General features: G+C 38.6%; 1 protein-coding gene across 1 annotated transcript; it reads right to left on the bottom strand.

Annotated features, from left to right (window-relative positions):
* Positions 1-272: 272 nt before the first annotated feature.
* On the bottom strand, positions 273-17,030 carry cep78 (centrosomal protein 78). Its single transcript, XM_039804341.1, has 16 exons — positions 16,827-17,030; positions 13,607-13,875; positions 13,230-13,405; positions 12,847-12,919; positions 12,634-12,737; positions 12,300-12,474; positions 12,065-12,178; positions 11,629-11,693; positions 11,399-11,501; positions 10,335-10,440; positions 10,031-10,073; positions 9,760-9,891; positions 9,524-9,601; positions 8,876-9,057; positions 5,016-5,175; positions 273-1,741 (listed from the first exon to the last, which is right to left on the bottom strand). Exons 2-16 carry the CDS (start codon positions 13,866-13,868, stop codon positions 1,145-1,147), a joined length of 2,370 nt encoding a protein of 789 aa, XP_039660275.1. The 5' UTR covers positions 13,869-13,875; positions 16,827-17,030; the 3' UTR covers positions 273-1,144.
* Between the last annotated feature and the right edge of the window lie 1,970 nt (positions 17,031-19,000).

Here is a 19,000-nt window from a genome sequence, read left to right on the forward strand (position 1 = left end):
AACCCACAGAAAATCATGCTTTGGTCCCATTTCTTTGTCTCTCAGGACACAGGTCCAAAAGAGACCGTAAACAGCAAAATTTAGTAAACGGATTTTGGTCCTGTTAAGGGAGCTTATGTACATTCTCCACAAAAAAAAGTTGCTGCATCTAGAAAGCTAGTAGACGCAGATCCAAAACATTTCCTGGCACAACAGGGTGCATGGGAAGCAGTGGTAATAGGAAAATTCTAGCAACACGCAGGAATGAGAATAAATACTCTCAGTAAGCGGTCTTTCAGGGTTTGTGTCACAACACATTGATTTTATTAGTGAACGTTTACTTCATTATTAGTTGTTAGTGTTGCATGTGTTAATGGCATAAACAGGGTATATTAGGGTCAATTTTGAAACTCTTCAGAATGTGAAATTCACAGTTAAATTAGGGCAATATACCAGTTTGATAATGCACTTTGATGGTGCATTTCTAACATTTCCAACTTTGGAGTGGCAGACAGCTTTTTCAATTTAGAAGCTCAGAAACACATTTGAAACTGCTAATTTACATTTATTTAAAAATACAGACTTTATGCAAGTGCAGAATATATCCTAACAAGAACAACCAATGAAACAATCAGCATTCACCTTTAAAAAAAATAATAAAAAAAAAAAGAGTAATGGTACACATAAAGAATCACAGGCTCAAATTGGGAGGAACTTGATTTGCTGATTTGAAAAAGGGACTTGATTGAGGTGGGGTTAGCTTGGAAACCCAATTTTTCAATTTCACAATTTACTAAATTAAAGTGTTTTAATGTACATACTCCTGAGTGCAAAATGCATCTGCAAAAAAAATGGGTCAAATGTAAATTCAAAAATATACATAGCATTTTTTTCCACACATTTGTAGTAAGTAAAATATAGGTAGGACATTCAACTCTGTGATTTGGCTTCAATGCAACAAGATGATTAATTAACTTGTCATGCGCTCTCCCTTAAATGAAATAAGTAAGATTGAAGATGTACAAATTATCTTGCTTCTTCCAAAGATTTAAAAATAAATCTATACTTGAAAAAGAGATGTATACAATCTAAATCATACATAAGAAGTAACAGAAAGAACTTAAAGGAGAAGGCACTGAGATCAAACACCGAGAGACAGAGGGGGTCAGAAGGATTCATCGTCTGACTGCCCTGCCAGAGCGCCCAGAGACCTGATCTGAGACTCCCTTCCAGGAAAGCCTTTTCCCTCGGACCCTTCGGACCCTGACTGACCAACGGTCACTAACCTTCTCATTCTCCTGTTCCCTGGCCCCACTGATTCCACAGACTCTGCCCTGTCACTGATAATGTCACTAACACTCGATCTTACCGACAATCCACCATTAGACCCGTTGCTATGGGAAGAATGACTGTGACCATAGCTGTTGTTGAAGCTGTATCCATGGGAACCGTTGTTTCTATGAGAGTTGCTGTTGCTCTTGGGGTGGCTTGGCTGAGTCTGGAAAGTTTGACTAAGGGAAACCTTATCGAAGGATTTTTGGCTACGTAAACTGTGCTCAGAACCGGAGTCACGCTGGGTATCAGGCTTTGAATGTGTATCTGGTTCTCCAGCTACACCAGGGTCTCCTGCAGGTCCAGAAGTCTGAATGAAGGTCACATCTTGTGGCCTGTCTTCACACAAAAACTCCCTGACAGAGGATGGAGATCTGGGAGTGGTGGTGTCAGTCGGTCTACCAGGGGGAGCAGGCAGGACGCGGCCTACCTGAAGACAGAAATTGGAGGTTTGAAGAGAAAAAGGGAAGAGACACATTATTAAATGAACCTCTTAATTAATGGGATACAGCCTATGAATTTAGTGCTACTACTAAAGACAGAGAGACACTTAGGAACTCCAGTAGAACAAATCAACAGAAGACACGATAATATAGGCAGAGGTTAAATTGGGCCGGAGCACACCGGAGCGCTACTCCGCCTCCTCAGGTCCACAAAACACCCTGCCGGAGCTCAGCGCCGTCTCCTTCAGCATCAATTTTGCCGGGGCTTCAGCCCCGAATGTTTTGAGTGTAGCCCCGAATGTATTTTGAAAAGTTGACTGACAAATATGAAACCGGACGTCGCTTTGTGTCCACTCTTGCTGTAAAAAGCTGTGCAGCTTCAGGTTTATGGATGCGCTCTGCTGTCGACATGCTGCGGCAAATGTGTCGCGTTTGTGCTCCCTGCCATAAGTTTTGGGTTTCCACCTCCGATGTAGAGCAGCGTACAGCCACTTCCCTAAACGTCTCAAACGGCGCTCTGTGTCTGTCAGACGGTCTGAGATCTACCGTATCAGCAGAGCAATCACGTAACGCACAGCAGACTACGGTGCAGGTATAGATTATTTTCTGAAATATAGTGACTTCATTCTTGTAGGCTAATAGCCTATTATAACTTTATTTTTCACAAAATATCACAACTCCTCCAAATCTCAGAGAACACAGATGGGATGAGTTATATTTTAAATGTGCACAAAGTTTTGGACATGAGCAGAAATCTTGCTGAAACATCTGAAATATTACAGTCCAGGGGTTTATTAATAAATTAAATGAATAATGTATCACTGAGGTGAATAATTGTCATATGCACATTTACGGATGTTACTTCCCCAACAAAGGATGCAAAAGAGGCAAGAATAAGCTACATGTGTGCTGACTCAGATATAATTACAAAAGTCGATCTAAAGGAGAATAAATAGATGAAAGCAATACAGAATGACTGACTGCAATATTTTCTATTATGTTTTTATATTTTAATTGTAATGTTTCCCTTTACATAAAGATATTTCAGGCATATTTATTCAGAAAAAGGTAGAAATAGGTGCATACAAATTCACCAAAATGCAGGAAATTAAGTGTTTAATGCTAAAAAAAAATTCTGGGGGTGGAACCCCACATCATAAGTCAGTACACAAATCTGGAAGAAAAACCTTGGCCTTTGGGTTGCCAGGCCAGTTATGATTAGACCAAATGTTGGTGCCATCTAACAAACTGGAAGCTAAAATGAACATACACTGGCTATTAACAAGCTGGGCAAACCAATCACTGTTAAAAAGGCTATAATAGGGGTTTCTGATTCTCTTAAATAAACATAATTTTCTTGTTTAAAAAGATGTTTACATATTTGCCAACCAATATTTTCAAACATGTTCGATTTCATACATTTTCTGGGGTGAGATTTGTTGCCTGCCTGTTAACATTAGCCTATAAAAGGTAAAACATAATAATAAAGTAAGTGAATTGTAAAGTATTTCTCTTTGTTTGACTAACTAATCAACCCTACCTTACAATAATACTGGAAAAAGAGCCCCTTTGGTGTAAAAACACATTAAGTCATTTTACGGCACGATTTTGAATGACGACCATTCCCCGTAAAAAGGGCTCCCCCTCCCTACAAAAGCCAATTTAACCACTGAATATAGGCAATCCTCAAAACTTAGGATAATAACCAAGGTTATTTGTTATTTGTGTAACCCCGGTTCATGAGCGTGGTAACCATACAATTAGGCTTAAGGATTGACTGTCCCTTCCACATATAAGTTTAAAGCGCCCATATTATGCTCATTTTCAGGTTCATAATTGTATGTTAAGGTTGTACCAGAATAGGTTTACATGGTTTAATTTTCAAAAAACACCATATTTTTGTTGTACTGCACAGCTCTCTCTCACTGCTGCAGCTCCTCTTTTCACCTGGTTTCTGTTTTAGCTACAGAGGGAGACCTCTTTTCTTCTTCTTCTGTACTATCTTTGATTGCACTCGCACATGCGCAGTAGCTCAGATGTAGATCATGTCAGCTAGCTAACTCTAGAGACAGTAAAAGAAAGCCTGTTTCTCCAACTTCGGTCAGTTACAAGGCGGGACTACCTGGGAGACTTCTAAATGAGGGCGCACATGTAAGTAGTTCTTTTGTAGATTATGGTGAACTTGTGTGTGTTGTAGCAGTGCTTTGCCATTGAGAACGAGGTAGCATGCTTGCAGTTAGCCAGCTTGTTTCGGCTAGTGACATAGAAAGCCGTGCAGATTTTGAACAGCTCACCCGGAGACTGAAAGCAGGACACATTCAGAAACCGTATCTCACTCAAAACAGCATGGATGGATTTTTTTCATAGTTTGTATGCGTGTGCAAGCACCAGTGACACAAAATAACACCCCAAATCCCAGAAAAAGTGATTTTCTCATAATATGGGCACTTTAACATTAAAACATGATGTATAAATAATATAATAATCTATTCATTTTCATCCATCTGGCCCAGTTTAACATGCAACTCAATTTTATACAATATATGTACAGTAGTAGGGCGTCCCTACTCCGTCTCTCTTTCAGCTAAGGGGTCCTTGGCCTAAAAAACGTTGAAGACCCCTGCATTAGAGAAATTGTGGAAATTGTTTAACAGATAAGCTCTGCCTGGCATCAGCCTGGCAAGCAAACTAATGTGTGCATTGCCCTCTGTACTGTGATACAAGGCAAATATCGATTGGTCATTAACTTGACCAATCAATATTACATTAAAGGTCCCATGGCATGAAAACTTTATGAGGTTTTTTAACATTCATATGAGTTCCCCTAGCCTGCCTATGGTCCCCCAGTGGCTAGAAATGGTGATAGTTGTAAACTGTGTATCCTGCTCTGCCTTTGAGAAAATGAAAGCTCAGATGGTCTGATCTGGAATCTGCTCCTTATGAGTTCATAAGGAGCAAGGTTATCTCCCCTTTATCTGCTTTGCCTGCCCAGAGAATTTGGCCGACCCATGAGAGAGACATCATGGCTTTCAAACGAGCAAAGTGGCAGTTGGTCAAGGCCACACCCCCACCCTCCACCTTGCCCCACCCCCTCTCTCCTCCTCAATAGCTACAGACACAGAAGTGGCACATAGTAAGGATAGCTCATTGTGGGACTGGCTCTAGTGGCTGTAATTCTGCACCAAGGCTTAAAACTGAAGGCATAACATAATCACATCGCACTTGCTATTGTTTCCCAAACATTGCTTTGCATACCCTTACCAAAGATAAAGAGTCAGTCTTCGCCCGAACATCCCGATACTCTCCTCCAGCCAGTGATGCACCATCTAAGTGTGGTCCTACTGTAGAGGAGAGCTGAGGTCTTCCCGGAGGGTGGAAGTCTGACTTGTCAATTCCAGCCATTGAAGCTAATTGACCGAGGCTAAAAAAAAAAAAAAAAAAAAAAAAAATGGAATCAATTTAAGTTAAGGGCACAGTCATTCACTACTGAAGTGTATGCTAAAATAATCTGAGATATTGAATTGTTAAATGTAAAAAAATTTACTTTACATACAGGTTGCCTTATTTCCATTGCAAATGTAAATTAAATGCCACTGAGATGCCACACCCATTTAGATTAATTACTTCAAGATGTAATTAGAGATGTTTATTACTAGCAGTAGATGCACTGGTAAAAGCACTGAATGGCATCAATAGCAACAAGCGTCTTTACGCATATTAGTAATATTAGTAAAATATAAAGCAATATTTTACTAACAAAAGGATTAAAAAAAGATTTATGTTGTGTGGACCCCCTCCTTTAAGATGTTTTTCAAAAAGTAGCCACAACAAGGTAACAATGGAGAATAAGTGCTGCAGAGTAAAGGGCTGTAAAGTATACTGGTGTGATTCTGTTAACTGGGTAAAAAGATAAAATAGTGGGGAACATGAGGAACCAATAAGTCAAAATAAAAGAATAAACGACTGTCGGGTGTTTTTATCAATGCAGGAAACCAAGCAAATGCAGCTGTTCACTGTTGATGAAGGTAACAATGATGGCAGCACAGTAAGACATAGCCATGTTTAAGGACAATACTGGGTACATCCTGGTCCCCACCCATTTACTGCACCTTATGGTTTCATAACAACTCAGCACCCTTAAATGGCCCTTGAGGATGAATCAAGGTAAATAATCAAAGAAATAAATTCAAATCAAGATAAAGTATTTATGACCAAAGAAAGGCTCAAATAAACAAAGGAAAAACTGGTGATTCGGTCACAGTGAAACTCATCCTGTCAGAGAGAAACTCATTTGAACAGGGCTCAGTAACAGGTTTCTAAATAGAAGAAGTCAACAGGACCAGAACAAATAGCCCGGTGTTATTAAAGGGCATCTCAGAATGAAAGTGAAATCCAACACATCTATCACATCTACGGTAAAGAGTCAATTTACAAAAAGTAGCCCAGCCTTTTGCCATCTTACCCTCAGTCACATGAGAAGATGTCCTTTTCATCTTTATGAAAACACAAAAAGTCTTAAAATACTTGACAATTCCACGTTGACTTCTGATTAGCATGCATTTCCAGTATAATAGACATTAACTACACAACTTGATGTGGTTTTCCATACATAGCAAATTTCATGATGTATCGAAATCGGCTCTTCTTTTTCTGAATCGTTCAGTGATATTTTGGAATGAATATTACAAAATACATCTATTGTTACATTATCAAAAATATTGGAACTATGATAAATGATAAAGTTGATTAATCAAGTAGTTGATCAACGAATATTACAGCTGCATGAATAGATGTTTGTCTTGCAACAAAGACTTGATAGACAGTATTATGGGCTTATGGCTGACAAGTTAGCCAACTTCGAAAACTAGCAGACAAGGAGCAACACAAGTATCCCATTGGAGTTATGCCATTGGTGGTGATGGCCGGTGGATATAACACATGCATTTGGTGTGGGAGATCTGAGTTTGATTCCCACTGCGATACATAAAACCAACGTGTCCCTGAGCAAGACACTTAACCCCTAGTTGTTCCAGAGGCGTGCAACCACTGACATACAGTGTATAGCAATTGTAAGTCGCTTTGGATAAAAGCGTCAGCTAAATGACATGTAATGTAATGTAAAACGTCCACTAATGTGCACATGATGTTTAACTCTCATCCGTCACTAACTTTAGCTTTGCCTCATTTTGTGCTGAGCAGGTAGCGCACACTTGGCTTGTCTGAGCTTATTTGCTTTACACAACTGCCTATGGTTTTCTATTGGGAGTTTAGGGTGATCTGTTGGGAGTCAACAATACAATCTTTGTGATACTTTGTAAAAAATAAATATTAAACATTGGCTACTTCTTTAATACAAAAATATATATATATTTATATAACTTTTTTTTTTAAGATACATTTTTTGTTTTTTATCATTAGACATACAGAACAGAGAAACACAAATTTAAGGACAATACTGGGTACATCCTGGTCCCCATCCATTTACTGCACCTTATGGTTTCAGAACAACTCAGCACCCTTAAATGGCCCTTGAGGATGAATCAAGGTAAATAATCAAAGAAATAAATTCAAATCAAGATAAGGTATTTATGACCAAAGAAAGGCTCAAATAAACAAAGGAAAAACTGGTGATTCGGTCACAGTGAAACTCATCCTGTCAGAGAGAAACTCATTTTAACAGGGCTCAGTAACAGGTTTCTAAATAGAAGAAGTCAACAGGACCAGAACAAATAGCCCGGTGTTATTAAAGGGCATCTCAGAATGAAAGTGAAATCCGACATCACATCTACGGTAGAGTCAATTTACAAAAAGTAGCCCAGCCTTTTGCCATCTTACTCTCAGTCACATGAGAAGATGTCCTTTTCATCTTTATGAAAACACAAAAAGTCTTAAAATACTTGACAGTTCCACGTTGACTTCTGATTAGCATGCATTTCCAGTATAATAGACATTAACTACACAACTTGATGTGGTTTTCCATACATAGCAAATTTCATGATGTATCGAAATCGGGTCTTCTTTTTCTGAATCGTTCAGTGATATTTTGGAATGAATATTACAAAATACATCTATTGTTGCATTATCAAAAAAATTTGAACTATGATAAATGATAAAGTTGATTAATCAAGTAGTTGATCAACGAATATTACAGCTGCATGAAGAGATGTTTGTCTTGCAACAAAGACTTGATAGACATTTTTATGGGCTTATGGGTGACATATTAGCCAACTTCGAAAACTAGCAGACAAGGAGCAACACGAGTATCCCATTGGAGTTATGCCATTGGTGGTGATGGCGCAGTGGATATAACACATGCATTTGGTGTGGGAGATCTGAGTTTGATTCCCACTGCGATACATAAAACCAACGTGTCCCTGAGCAAGACACTTAACCCCTAGTTGTTCCAGAGGCGTGAAACCACAAAGCAGTTGAGCCGGCTAGCCAAATTTTCCTCTGTCTCCCAAGCAGGTGTAATTTAGAGTTGTCATTAAGTAACAAAACAATCGGGTCAGCAGGAATTTGACATCCTATCACATCAGATATTAGTGATGTGGTTTTATTCCAGAACTCATGCACCTGTTCACACTCCCAGACCATGTGCAGGAAAGTTCCAGTTTGTTCAGGTTGACAGAACGTGCAATAGGTAGTGGGAATGACTTTAGAGATGTATCTCTTCTGGGGAGTCCAATATGATTGAATATGTGATTAATAATAATAATAATAATTACATGACCGTCAGCAGTTTTCTAATGTTGGTTGACAAAATAAGCAATTTTAAGGCATCACTTTGGCTTCTAGTACCTTCAAAAAATAATAGATTGCTTGAGAATAACAATTGTTATTGTGGTCCTAAAAGAACTACATTCAAAACAAAATTAGAAGATAAAGGAACATATGACAAGGGCAATAGTGAAACTATATTTTGAACCAGGGTGTCACCAAGTGGGAAAAGCCAACATGACTCAAATGATGGAAAAACTGAATGCCCAGAGATGCATACTGAAACTGAAAGTTGTGAAGTTAAATAAAGACATTCTTTAAACCACCCAGAACCAGAACTAAATTGGCACCGTCAAAGTAAAAAGAGAAATGCTGTACTGGCCACGTTTAAGAATACTCACCCAGCATCCTTAAGGAGATCCAGGAAAGCATGGAACTTGGTAAATGAGCTCTCGATGCTCTCGAGGACAACCTCGTCTTCAAGAGCACCGAGAGCAGGTGGTGCTGATGCAGAGCCAGTGGCTGCCAGCGCCTCTGACAGGGAGAGGTTGGTGTCACGTAGACGGGCATTCTCCAGTTCATACTGAATAGAAACAAGAAAAAGACAGAATAAAAGGGCATCTTGAAGCCAGTTTCTTGTTTGTTCATTTAGCAAACCATTTATATGAGCATACAGTACTGTATCTCAGACCCTGTGACTGTCTGTTGGTTTTGAGACATGACACAATTGGGGGAAGTAGCCCTTTCTACATACCATCAAAGGAACTTTCTCACAATTTCAGATTTAATTGAATTTTGAGTTATAACGACCATAATAATTCAAAACCTACTTCAGTGTGGCTGACCAACCCTCAATTTATATAATGTAAGTGTGTCCTAACAAAGTTACAAGACAAGAGCTCGAAACCTAAGGCTATAACAATGTCCACAAACTGCAAGAAAGGGCAAGCTGATGACTGCTGCACACAACAAATGTTTGCAGTAGAGGGAAACAGAATTAAAATAAATAACAGACAAAATCATGTTAGTATTTTTGAGATTACCATTACCTCCATGAGCCTTGATTCAGCTTTCAGTCTGGCTCTGCGCTCCTCTGCCAGCCTCAGACGACACTCTTTTAGCTCCATCTGCAGGGCATGTATCAGAACACACACACAAATACACAGCCTGCTCCAAGTTCTTCAAAGTAAACTGATAAGGTCCAAAAGCTTTCCTGTTGTCCTGTCTACGAAACTTAAAAAGTTCCAGAACGTTTTAAGTTGGTAGGCAGCCTGATGTGACTAACCTGCATATATTCAAACTTCCGTCCGGTGATCCTGTCCTGGAGACTAAGAGAAGATGGTCTCTCCTCCACTTCCACTTCTTCCTCCTCTCCCTCTGAATCAGACTCCACAGTAACCTTCACGGTGGCTGCACCCTAATGAAAACCATGTATTTCAACAAATGATGATACAATGAAAATACAGTTTGATTTACACTTGGCAGGGTTCTGATCCCTTTTCAAATTTCAGTCATTTCTACAGTAATACACTTTACATAAACAAAAACAAACTTACCTGGAAGCTTTGATTGATCACACAAACTCCAGGAGGCATACCTCTGCAACAAAGGCGTCCAACATAATATTAGTCTTTGATTCACTGAGCGCCATCACAGCAATACTTGGTGAATGTTTTGTAAAAAAAAAAAAATAAACTACAGTATGTTCTCTTCTGGTTGGTTGAGGAGACATGTTCCGTAAATGTAGCCAAAAACTGTTCAATCAATGTGGCAATTAAAATAATACATGTAATACTGTACATGTGAATAGAGGGTTTTATTCTGAACTAAAAGTAAATTGGTTTGCCAACATGTCCTCACCTCTGGCGTCCAGCTCGTGCAGCAGCACGCCAAGGCACACAACCGGAGTGGGAATAGGGCTTCTGTGTCTGAGCAACACCTGAAGGAGAAGTTCCTTTACGAGGGGCTGCACCAGAAAGAGAGCCATGTAAAGAACTGGAAATTCACAAACCGAAAACTTTAAGCCACACAGAGTTTTTCTGGGAACACTGGCTATTGGCCTCTGTTTTAGAACACACAGACAGGTAGTAAGGAAGTGATACGCTGTGTGGATCCATGAGGTGCTTTACATCTGGAAAAAGCAGGTTCTAAACATCACAGGCAAAAGAGAATTAAGGCTGACGAGTCCAGCGGAAAATTATTTTAGTTACTGAATCAGTTACGACACATCCTGGCACTCGTCATCTTTTGCTTTTGATATTTACTACAGGGTATCGAAACCCAAAGTATCTAAAAGTGTTGGTTTTGGTGTCAGGCGAGGATCTACAAAATGTTGTCATATAAATAATTCTATTGAAGACATCTAAACCATATCAAACACTTTTTTGCACCAGTCAGCAGAGCTGTCTGGAGTAACAAAGGGAGAACAGGATAAAGTTCTTACCATGTCTCCAGATGACTTAAAAGCCAAAAGGTGAGAAGTCAGAAAAAGACAATATGGGTATGAGATAATAGACGCTATATAAAACAGAACCAAAGAAATCCAACACTTAAGGTCGTTCTTGCTTTTGCACAGGCTGGAGACTTGCGGATTTGCATTCCAATTAAATACAAAATACCAAGTTGGCAGTTTGGGAGTCTGAAATTTGACATTGTTTGACGTAGACAGTTTATGTCACGTACAGCAACAAAACTAGATCTATTTATGAGCCTGATGAAGTGCTGAGGTAAAACCTTTCCCAATGTTAATAAAATAGAAAAGATCAAGTATATTTGTGTGGGCTGATTGTGTGGCCACCAACACAAATATCTGTAGTATGTTATGTCTGACAATGGATACAATGACTTCAACTGTTTGAAATCACAGACAGGTGCCTAGAATTAAATGTAGCATTGTGAGAAACAAGAAAAATATATACATATACCTATCCTAAAAGCAGTTTTTCCTCTGGCTGTACTGGGTAGTGCTCGCCTCCTTGGACCAGAAGTTCTCTGTGGCTCTGAGGCTGCAGGCTTGATCCAGCAGTACTACAGTACAATATTAGGAAGACACAAGCCATGGGCACAACTTTGTAACAAATATGAAGCAAGCATGCAAATACACCATCATCATTCATTTAGACTTTGAATGAAAAAAACAGCTCAGGACACTCACCTCTGGTGACTGTCCATGAGCATTCATCAGAACTTTCTCTAGTATAGTTTTAATTAGGACCTTGTCTGTAAAAGAATTGAAAAAAACATTCACCTTGAAAAAATATTTGTTGAGAGATTTATATATTGTTTTTTTAGATCTGTTTCAAACAATTATAGTACTAAATTAAGTATAGTATTAGAGAGCAATTATGCAATTTTTCCGGTATGAAAACACAACATACTCGAAAACTGGTTAGGATTAGTACAACGCAAATACACAGCTAAATAAAAATCTAACAGTGCACTAGCTGCGCCTAGAGGCTGCAATGTTTATTACACCCACAATACAAAAGTGATGTGTGGAACAAACATACCAATAATTCCAAATCATATTGTTCTATGCAGTGTGAAAAAATCTAGAAAATGTTATGACTTTGGCTGAGGTAGCTTCTTACCAATTAAAGGGTTACTACGAATATCCAGTACACAAAGAGCAGAATTTGTTTTCAAGGCTTCTAGCAAACGACGTGCTCCTTCGTTGGACAGACCACACCTCTGTAGGTCAACAGCTGTTCAACAAGTAACAAAACAGAAAACATGAGCAAAATTCCTGCAAAAAGGAAAACCGCAGCTAAACATAAACTTCTCTTTGTCTCATTGAATTTCTCTTAAACCCACACACCTACTAACCTTTAACCCAAAGGTCCTCTGCCAGTTCATGCGCAAGAGCAGCAGCACCCCGGTCCCCAATTAAAGTGTTACAGTTCAGGGTGACACGGCGGAGACCTCCCATTCCCTCAAACTGTGGCTGTCGATACCTCAGAGACTCCGCCCATGCAGTGCCATGCCTCTGCATTCCCTGATGCTGAGAAAAACTTGCACTCTTATACAAATATGTATTTTTTATTTTTTTTTAAATACAGGCCATTTTTGAAATAGGGTCTGGGTTTACAATTAATGATACATTACACAAATTGGCACAACATAGTATGCCAGGTAAAGTATTATAAATTACATATTGCACCTTGATGATGTTGGCCATATGCTCTGCCCCTCTCCAGGTGAGATTGCATCCTGTGAAATCTACCGCCCTGATGCTTGTAGAATACTTCACACTTTGGCAAATGACTGAAACACATAAAAATGAAAATCACAAAGACAACATCCTCACATACACTACAATCCTGAGAAGGCTTTCTGGACAATAAAAAGTAAATAATACTGTAAATATACATACCCTCTAAGCCCTCATCAGAGATTGGACAGTTAGCCAGAGATAGGTTTTCCAAGGAAATACTTTTTGAAAAACCCTGGAATTAAACAAAACATATATTAGTTTTTACCAAATTCCACTCTTAAACAGAGCATCTGTTTAAACCAATATTCACCCAGGTTGTATGTCACACACATTGCAATATTCACTACAGTTTATCATTAGTTAATTCTCAACACTCACAGCTAAGAAATTGTCCCCACTGTGTAAATAAAAAAAGTGAGTGAGTAAATGCTAATGAGCTTATGATTCTGTGCCAGTCTCTCTGAATACGTAACAAAACAGCAATAGAATGGTTTAAACATGACTGTTTGGACTGCAAAATATATTCTCATGCAATTGTTTACCTTTGTCAGGGTGATGAGGTCCCTGTGTCTCAGTGGAAGTCCATTAAGCTGCAGAGTCTTGAGGTTGGGAGAGACAGTCATACACTCTCTCAGGGCCTTGCACAACTTAAATGTCATGTCCTTAGAGCGAATGGCTGGGATCTTCTTCCTGAAGCTAGACTTATAGTACCTTCTATCTGAAATTGGTGGTCATATGATTCATGTTTAAATGCAACATTGGTAAGTCATTTAAGTTTCAAATGTAACTTATCCAGTACATGTTTCAATAACATTAGGTATTAAGTAATTAGTAACAAGTAATTAAGAGGGTATACATTTTTTGTTTAAACTTTCTTTCCCACCATTTATTGATGCACCAGGTTTATATTCTGCCTTACCTGCGTCTCCAGAAGCAAGACTGGCTTGGTAAGTACTACTTATTGCAATGTGGTGCAGGTGTTTGTTAATGCAGATAGAGTTGAGAATGGGTGGCCAGTCTGTGAGTTTGACCCGGTCTCCATTAAAGTCCAGCATCCCTTTGTCAAGGTTCATCTTAACAGCGGGGAGAGGAAATGATTCCTGTCTGGCACAGGCAAAATCATAGTATGCCATAAAGTCCTGGGCACCCTGCCGCCGAATGTGAGCACTGTCTTGAACCATCTTTGACCTAGAAAAAAAAAAAAGAAGACGTTTTTTTTAAAGTCATTAGGCAAACTTTTCACTAGTCAGAATTATTCAAGATTAATAATACCATGAGATGAAATACTGCCCGGATGCAGACATCTCTTCCAAAGTGTTTCTGGTCGTATTAGTAAATATTTTGATATTGGTTACCAAAAATAGTTGTGAGGGAAAAAGTCAGGAGCAGCACAACTCATTTCACATACGTGAAGAAGGTTCAGGAGACTTTCATGATTTACACAGAAACATTTGATAGAATCTCAATTGAGGAGAAAACGTAGGCAGGCAGTACAGTTTAACCACGATGTGTTACCTATTATCCGGTCTTCCTGAAAGTGTATTTGAACTCATGCTGGAGGAGTTAAGTTTAGCTGAACCTTCAATGTAAACAAATATATTGCGGGTGCCGTAAACTAAAATGCTTAACCCAAATACCTCAGCACAGACAGAATGTGTTATGTGGTAACTTTCTCCATGACCTGAGCAGGATGGGAGCGCTTGAGGCAGCACTGTGTTATCATACAGCTGTTACGTCTGCCGTCTTCTATGGAGACACAGCGTTGAACTACTCCTCTGCCTAAAAAAGGTTATGAAATGATGTTGGACACTGACCTGAATGAGACCTGGGGTACCACGGTCTCAACATACATAGGATGAGTTCGTAAGCTGGAAATTCCACCACAAATAGTGGCCCCATAGGGTAACACAATTTGATTGAGTCATTAGAGAATTATTAGAATATTACATCTTTTCAAGCTACATTCAACATTCACCTTTAACCATAGCTTATAATAGTTTGGTTGACTAATGAGACAGGAGCGGTACAGCTGTTGAATGAGTCGATCCATTCACAAAAGTGGCACTCCCACCACAAATTTTGGGAGGCAGAAAAAATATATATATAAGTGCCACTCAATACACTTGAAAATAATGGATGATCAGTACAATATCATAGCCCATTATTATTTGTTACGCTTAATCAAAGAGGACATAGTCCATTCAAAGAGTGGATCATCAAACTAATTAGACTCTATTAGATTATATTGTAACAGTCCACAATAGGAAGTTTTCTGAAGATAAACTAATCATAACTAGTAAAAAGGAAGTAAAAAGGAACATATATATCAATTATCAAATTAGCCAACATAATGTTGAGATTAAATTCATCATTTAGACCTTTTGGAACGCGTCTGCAATGTAAATATCCAAAATGCCTTTGGCTTTTTTAGCGTTTTTTAGTATCAATATGATTTTAATTTTTTTCTCCTTTGGAAGACTAACTTGTTCAATACCACAAAAGCGCAGTGATGAGATGTCATGTTTATGATCATTGAAGTGTCCCGCAACCGGGTAATCACAATGTGTGCACAATGCAACAACACCTATAAGACACAGAACTTTCGCCATCCTCACAACAACAAGATTTTTCCAATTAAGAGTGTCATCACTTGTGCCTCAACTCATATAGTGTACATTTTGATGTGTCCGTGTGGTCTGGTGTATGTAGGTAAAACCACAAGGCAGTTAAAACAACGCATCAGCGAACATAAGAGTTCGATTCGTAGAAACGACCGGGATTACCCGGTTGCGGTACACTTCAATGATCATAAACATGACATCTCATCACTGCGCTTTTGTGGTATTGAACAAGTTAGTCTTCCAAAAAGAGGGGGAAATCATGACTTGCTACTAAAAAGACGCGAGGCATTTTGGATATTTACTTTGCAGACGCTATCGCCAAAAGGTCTAAATGATGAATTTAATCTCAACATTATGTTGGGCTAATTTGATATTGATATATATGTTCCTTTTTTACCTCCTTTTTTTACTAGTTATGATTAGTTTATCTTCAGAAAACTTCCTATTGTGGACTGTTACAATATAATCTAATAGAGTCTAATTAGTGTGATGATCCACTCTTTGAATGGACTATGTCCTCTTTGATTAAGCGTAACAAATTAATGTGCTATGATATTGTACTGATCATCCATTATTTTCAAGTGTATTGAGTGGCACTTATATATATATTTTTTTCTGCCTTCAAAAATTTGTGGTGGGAGTGCCACTTTTGTGAATGGATGACGTCATTCAACAGCTGTACTCGATTGGTCCTGATTAGTCAACCAAACTATTATAGGCTATGGTTGAGGTGAATGTGTGAATTTACCTGATGAAGGTCTGAGACCGAAACGTTGTATTTTTCTAATAAATTATTGCTTGCGTAATGGTCAGTGTGCGGGATTTTCTCTCTACTATTTTTGATCTGTTGCCTTTGATCATATCATACGCACCTGCCCGACAAAAGAGGTGTGCAAAAAAGTTTTTTTCACGATTGGTGTTAACTAAAACGGTAGGGAAACGTAGGAGTACATACTTTGGGTATACGTGCAGTTTAGTGTCCCAAATTCCCCACACAATGTCCTTAATTATAAACCTGCAAAACCACCTGTTTAACAGGTGTTTGGGTTATGGTTAGGGCAACCTGTCTCAAATAAGACCCTCATCATTTGGGACACTGGGTTTTTGGAAAATAATTTGGGACACTAAACTGCACGCATACCCATATTTTGAGAGCTTTGATATCACAAAACGATGGCCAGTAGTGAATAGTAGCTGAGATAACGGGGGTTACAGATTTCAATGTAAAGCCTGAAAGTCAACTTTAAACCTTACAGTAACTTAAAAGCGGACAGATAGTTTGGTTGGCTAGCATTAATTAGAAACTAAGTTGAAATGTACAGTGTAGCTTAGCTAGCTAGCTAGCTAGTAGTCAGCGATAGTTCCGACAGTGGCGTTAGCAAGCTAAGCTCCTAGCAACCGTTGGTAATGAAGGAGACTCTAACGTTAGTGTTATTAACGAGCCGCAGCGGTCGTTTTTTGCTGTACTTCCATGCATTATTAAATAACATTTAATCGAACTAAAACAACATAATATACCTTTCACATGAAGGTTCTACTGTCGTGGCACTGTTCTTTCGGTTGTCCTTGACCACTGTCTACTTCTGTTATTGTTGAAGATGTGGACAGTGGACGAGCCATGGGACGAGCGCTCAAAGCTCAAAAGTGGCGCTGTTGTGCCAGCAAAGCCTCGCCCACCACTCTTCCTCACTGTGTTCTGTGTGAGTCCTTCCAGAGCACTGCTGCCACCTATCGGAGCTGAGACCGTTCTCTTAATACATCCATGGCTGAGATATGGACTGAGCCGGCTACTTCCAGTTTACACTACCTTGAACGAATCGTGATTCAATTATTTAATCGTGCGGCTCTTCTAGACAAGTAAAACTCTTTAAGTCATTCAAACAGCACAAGCATCAGTCAGAATTAATTTGATGGAGATAGTTTCTTAAAAAACAAAAAAAGAAAACAAGTTACTAAGTGCTATTGATAAATCTATAACTCTGATTATTGGGGAAAGCTGACTTATATTAATAAAATCAGAATTGTTTTATTGGCCAAATGTAATGTAGCCAACATAGGAAATTGACTTGGTGGTACAGTGCAGTAAAACAATAAAATTAAAAGTTGAAAGGTTAAGTTAAGAATTTAAAGAAAGTTGAATAGAAAAATTATATAAAGTTAAGAATGATTAAAAAATAAATTACTACTTTAGGATACTGTTTGGCATTGTATGCATGTTAATAATAATAAATATGCTGCATAATGCTACATTTGCACATATTGCACAGTCCTGGCAATATATTGCAAATATTGCACATATTGCACAACCCATAGATGCTGTACTGTAACCATACTGTTAATTAACTTTTGGTAGAATCATATGATATTTTACATCATCATCAACATCTTTTTTTGTAATTTAATTTCTCTAATTTATCATTCAATTTAATTTGTCACAATCTGTTCTTGACCTGCTGTGACATGTGAATTTCTACCCAGGGGATTATAAAGGCTTATCTTAGTTTATCTGTTGTCTAAATGAATAAATCCGACAGTCATTATACTACAACAAACACAACAGCAACAACAACAACAAAAGGGGAAAAATAATTTAGTTTCATGTAATTGATGAAAGTGGGACTACGTTTACAAGTTTGTGGATTTTACATGTGATTTATCAGGCCCAATAGCCGAACATTTGCGTATTAATCAATCAATGTGGTCAGATGTATCAGAGGGTAACTTGTTCCAGAGTCTCTTGGCAGCAACTGCAAAAGCCTGATCACCCCACCGTTTATACCTTGACCTTGGGACTTCTAAAACCAGTTGATTTGAAGACCGCAATGATCGGTTGTACTCACGCAGCATTAAAATCTCGGACAAATACTCCGGGGCCAGGCCATTTAAGGCCTTGAAAACAAACAATAAAATCTTAAAATTGATTCTAAAATGCACAGGGAGCCAATGTAGGGTGTAGAAAACGAAAGTGATGTGTGCACGACTAGATGTATTTGTTAAAAAGCGAGCAGCAGCATTTTGCACAAGTTGAAGTCGTGAGATGAAGGTTTGATTCAGACCAACATAAAGAGCATTACAGTAATCCAACTAATAAAAGCATGAATCACCTTTTCTAGATAATGCCTGTTAAGGAAGGGCTTAACTTTAGCCAGGAGACAAAGCTGGAAAAAATTAATTTTAACAACATTGCTGATCTGCTTGTCAAATTTCATGTTGCAATCAAAAGTAACTACCACATTTTTGACAGCTGGCTTAAGGTATGAAGCCAGAGCTCCCAAACTCAAAGCTGGACTGTTTGGCGTGCATGAAGTACTGAAGATGATACACTCAGTTTTAGCTTCATTCAAGTTAAGAAAGTTTTGTGAAAGCCACAACTTAATATCATTAATACAACTAAGCAGGGAGTTTAGTGCGACACTGTCATTCGGTTTCATAGGCAAATACATTTGCAAATCATCTGAAATGAAATGAAATGACAGGTTGTGCTTTCCTATAATAGCCCCTAAATCCAACATATATAAGGAAAACAGGATGGGGCCAATAATTGAACCTTGGGGTACCCCACAAGAGAGAGGAGTGGCTGATGATGAGAAGAGGTCACCAATCATGACAGAGAAACCAATGATCAAGGCGAGAGAGGAGAACTGCATGGTCCACTGTATCAAAAGCCGCTGTGAGGTCCAAAAGCACTAAAA

The sequence above is a fragment of the Perca fluviatilis genome, chromosome 6 (assembly GCF_010015445.1).
Source record: "Perca fluviatilis chromosome 6, GENO_Pfluv_1.0, whole genome shotgun sequence".
NCBI lineage: Eukaryota > Metazoa > Chordata > Actinopteri > Perciformes > Percidae > Perca > Perca fluviatilis.

What these genes read in the sequence shown, in the direction of transcription:
- cep78 (XM_039804341.1), bottom strand. Translation starts at nt 13,868, where the DNA reads ATGGTTCAAGACAGTGCTCACATTCGGCGGCAGGGTGCCCAGGACTTT. An exon ending in CTCATGGACAGTCACCAGAG is followed by an intron (nt 11,502 to 11,628) that starts GTGAGTGTCCTG and finishes ATTGTACTGTAG; the next exon opens with TACTGCTGGATCAAGCCTGC. An exon ending in GCACGAGCTGGACGCCAGAG is followed by an intron (nt 10,074 to 10,334) that starts GTGAGGACATGT and finishes CCTTTGTTGCAG; the next exon opens with AGGTATGCCTCCTGGAGTTT.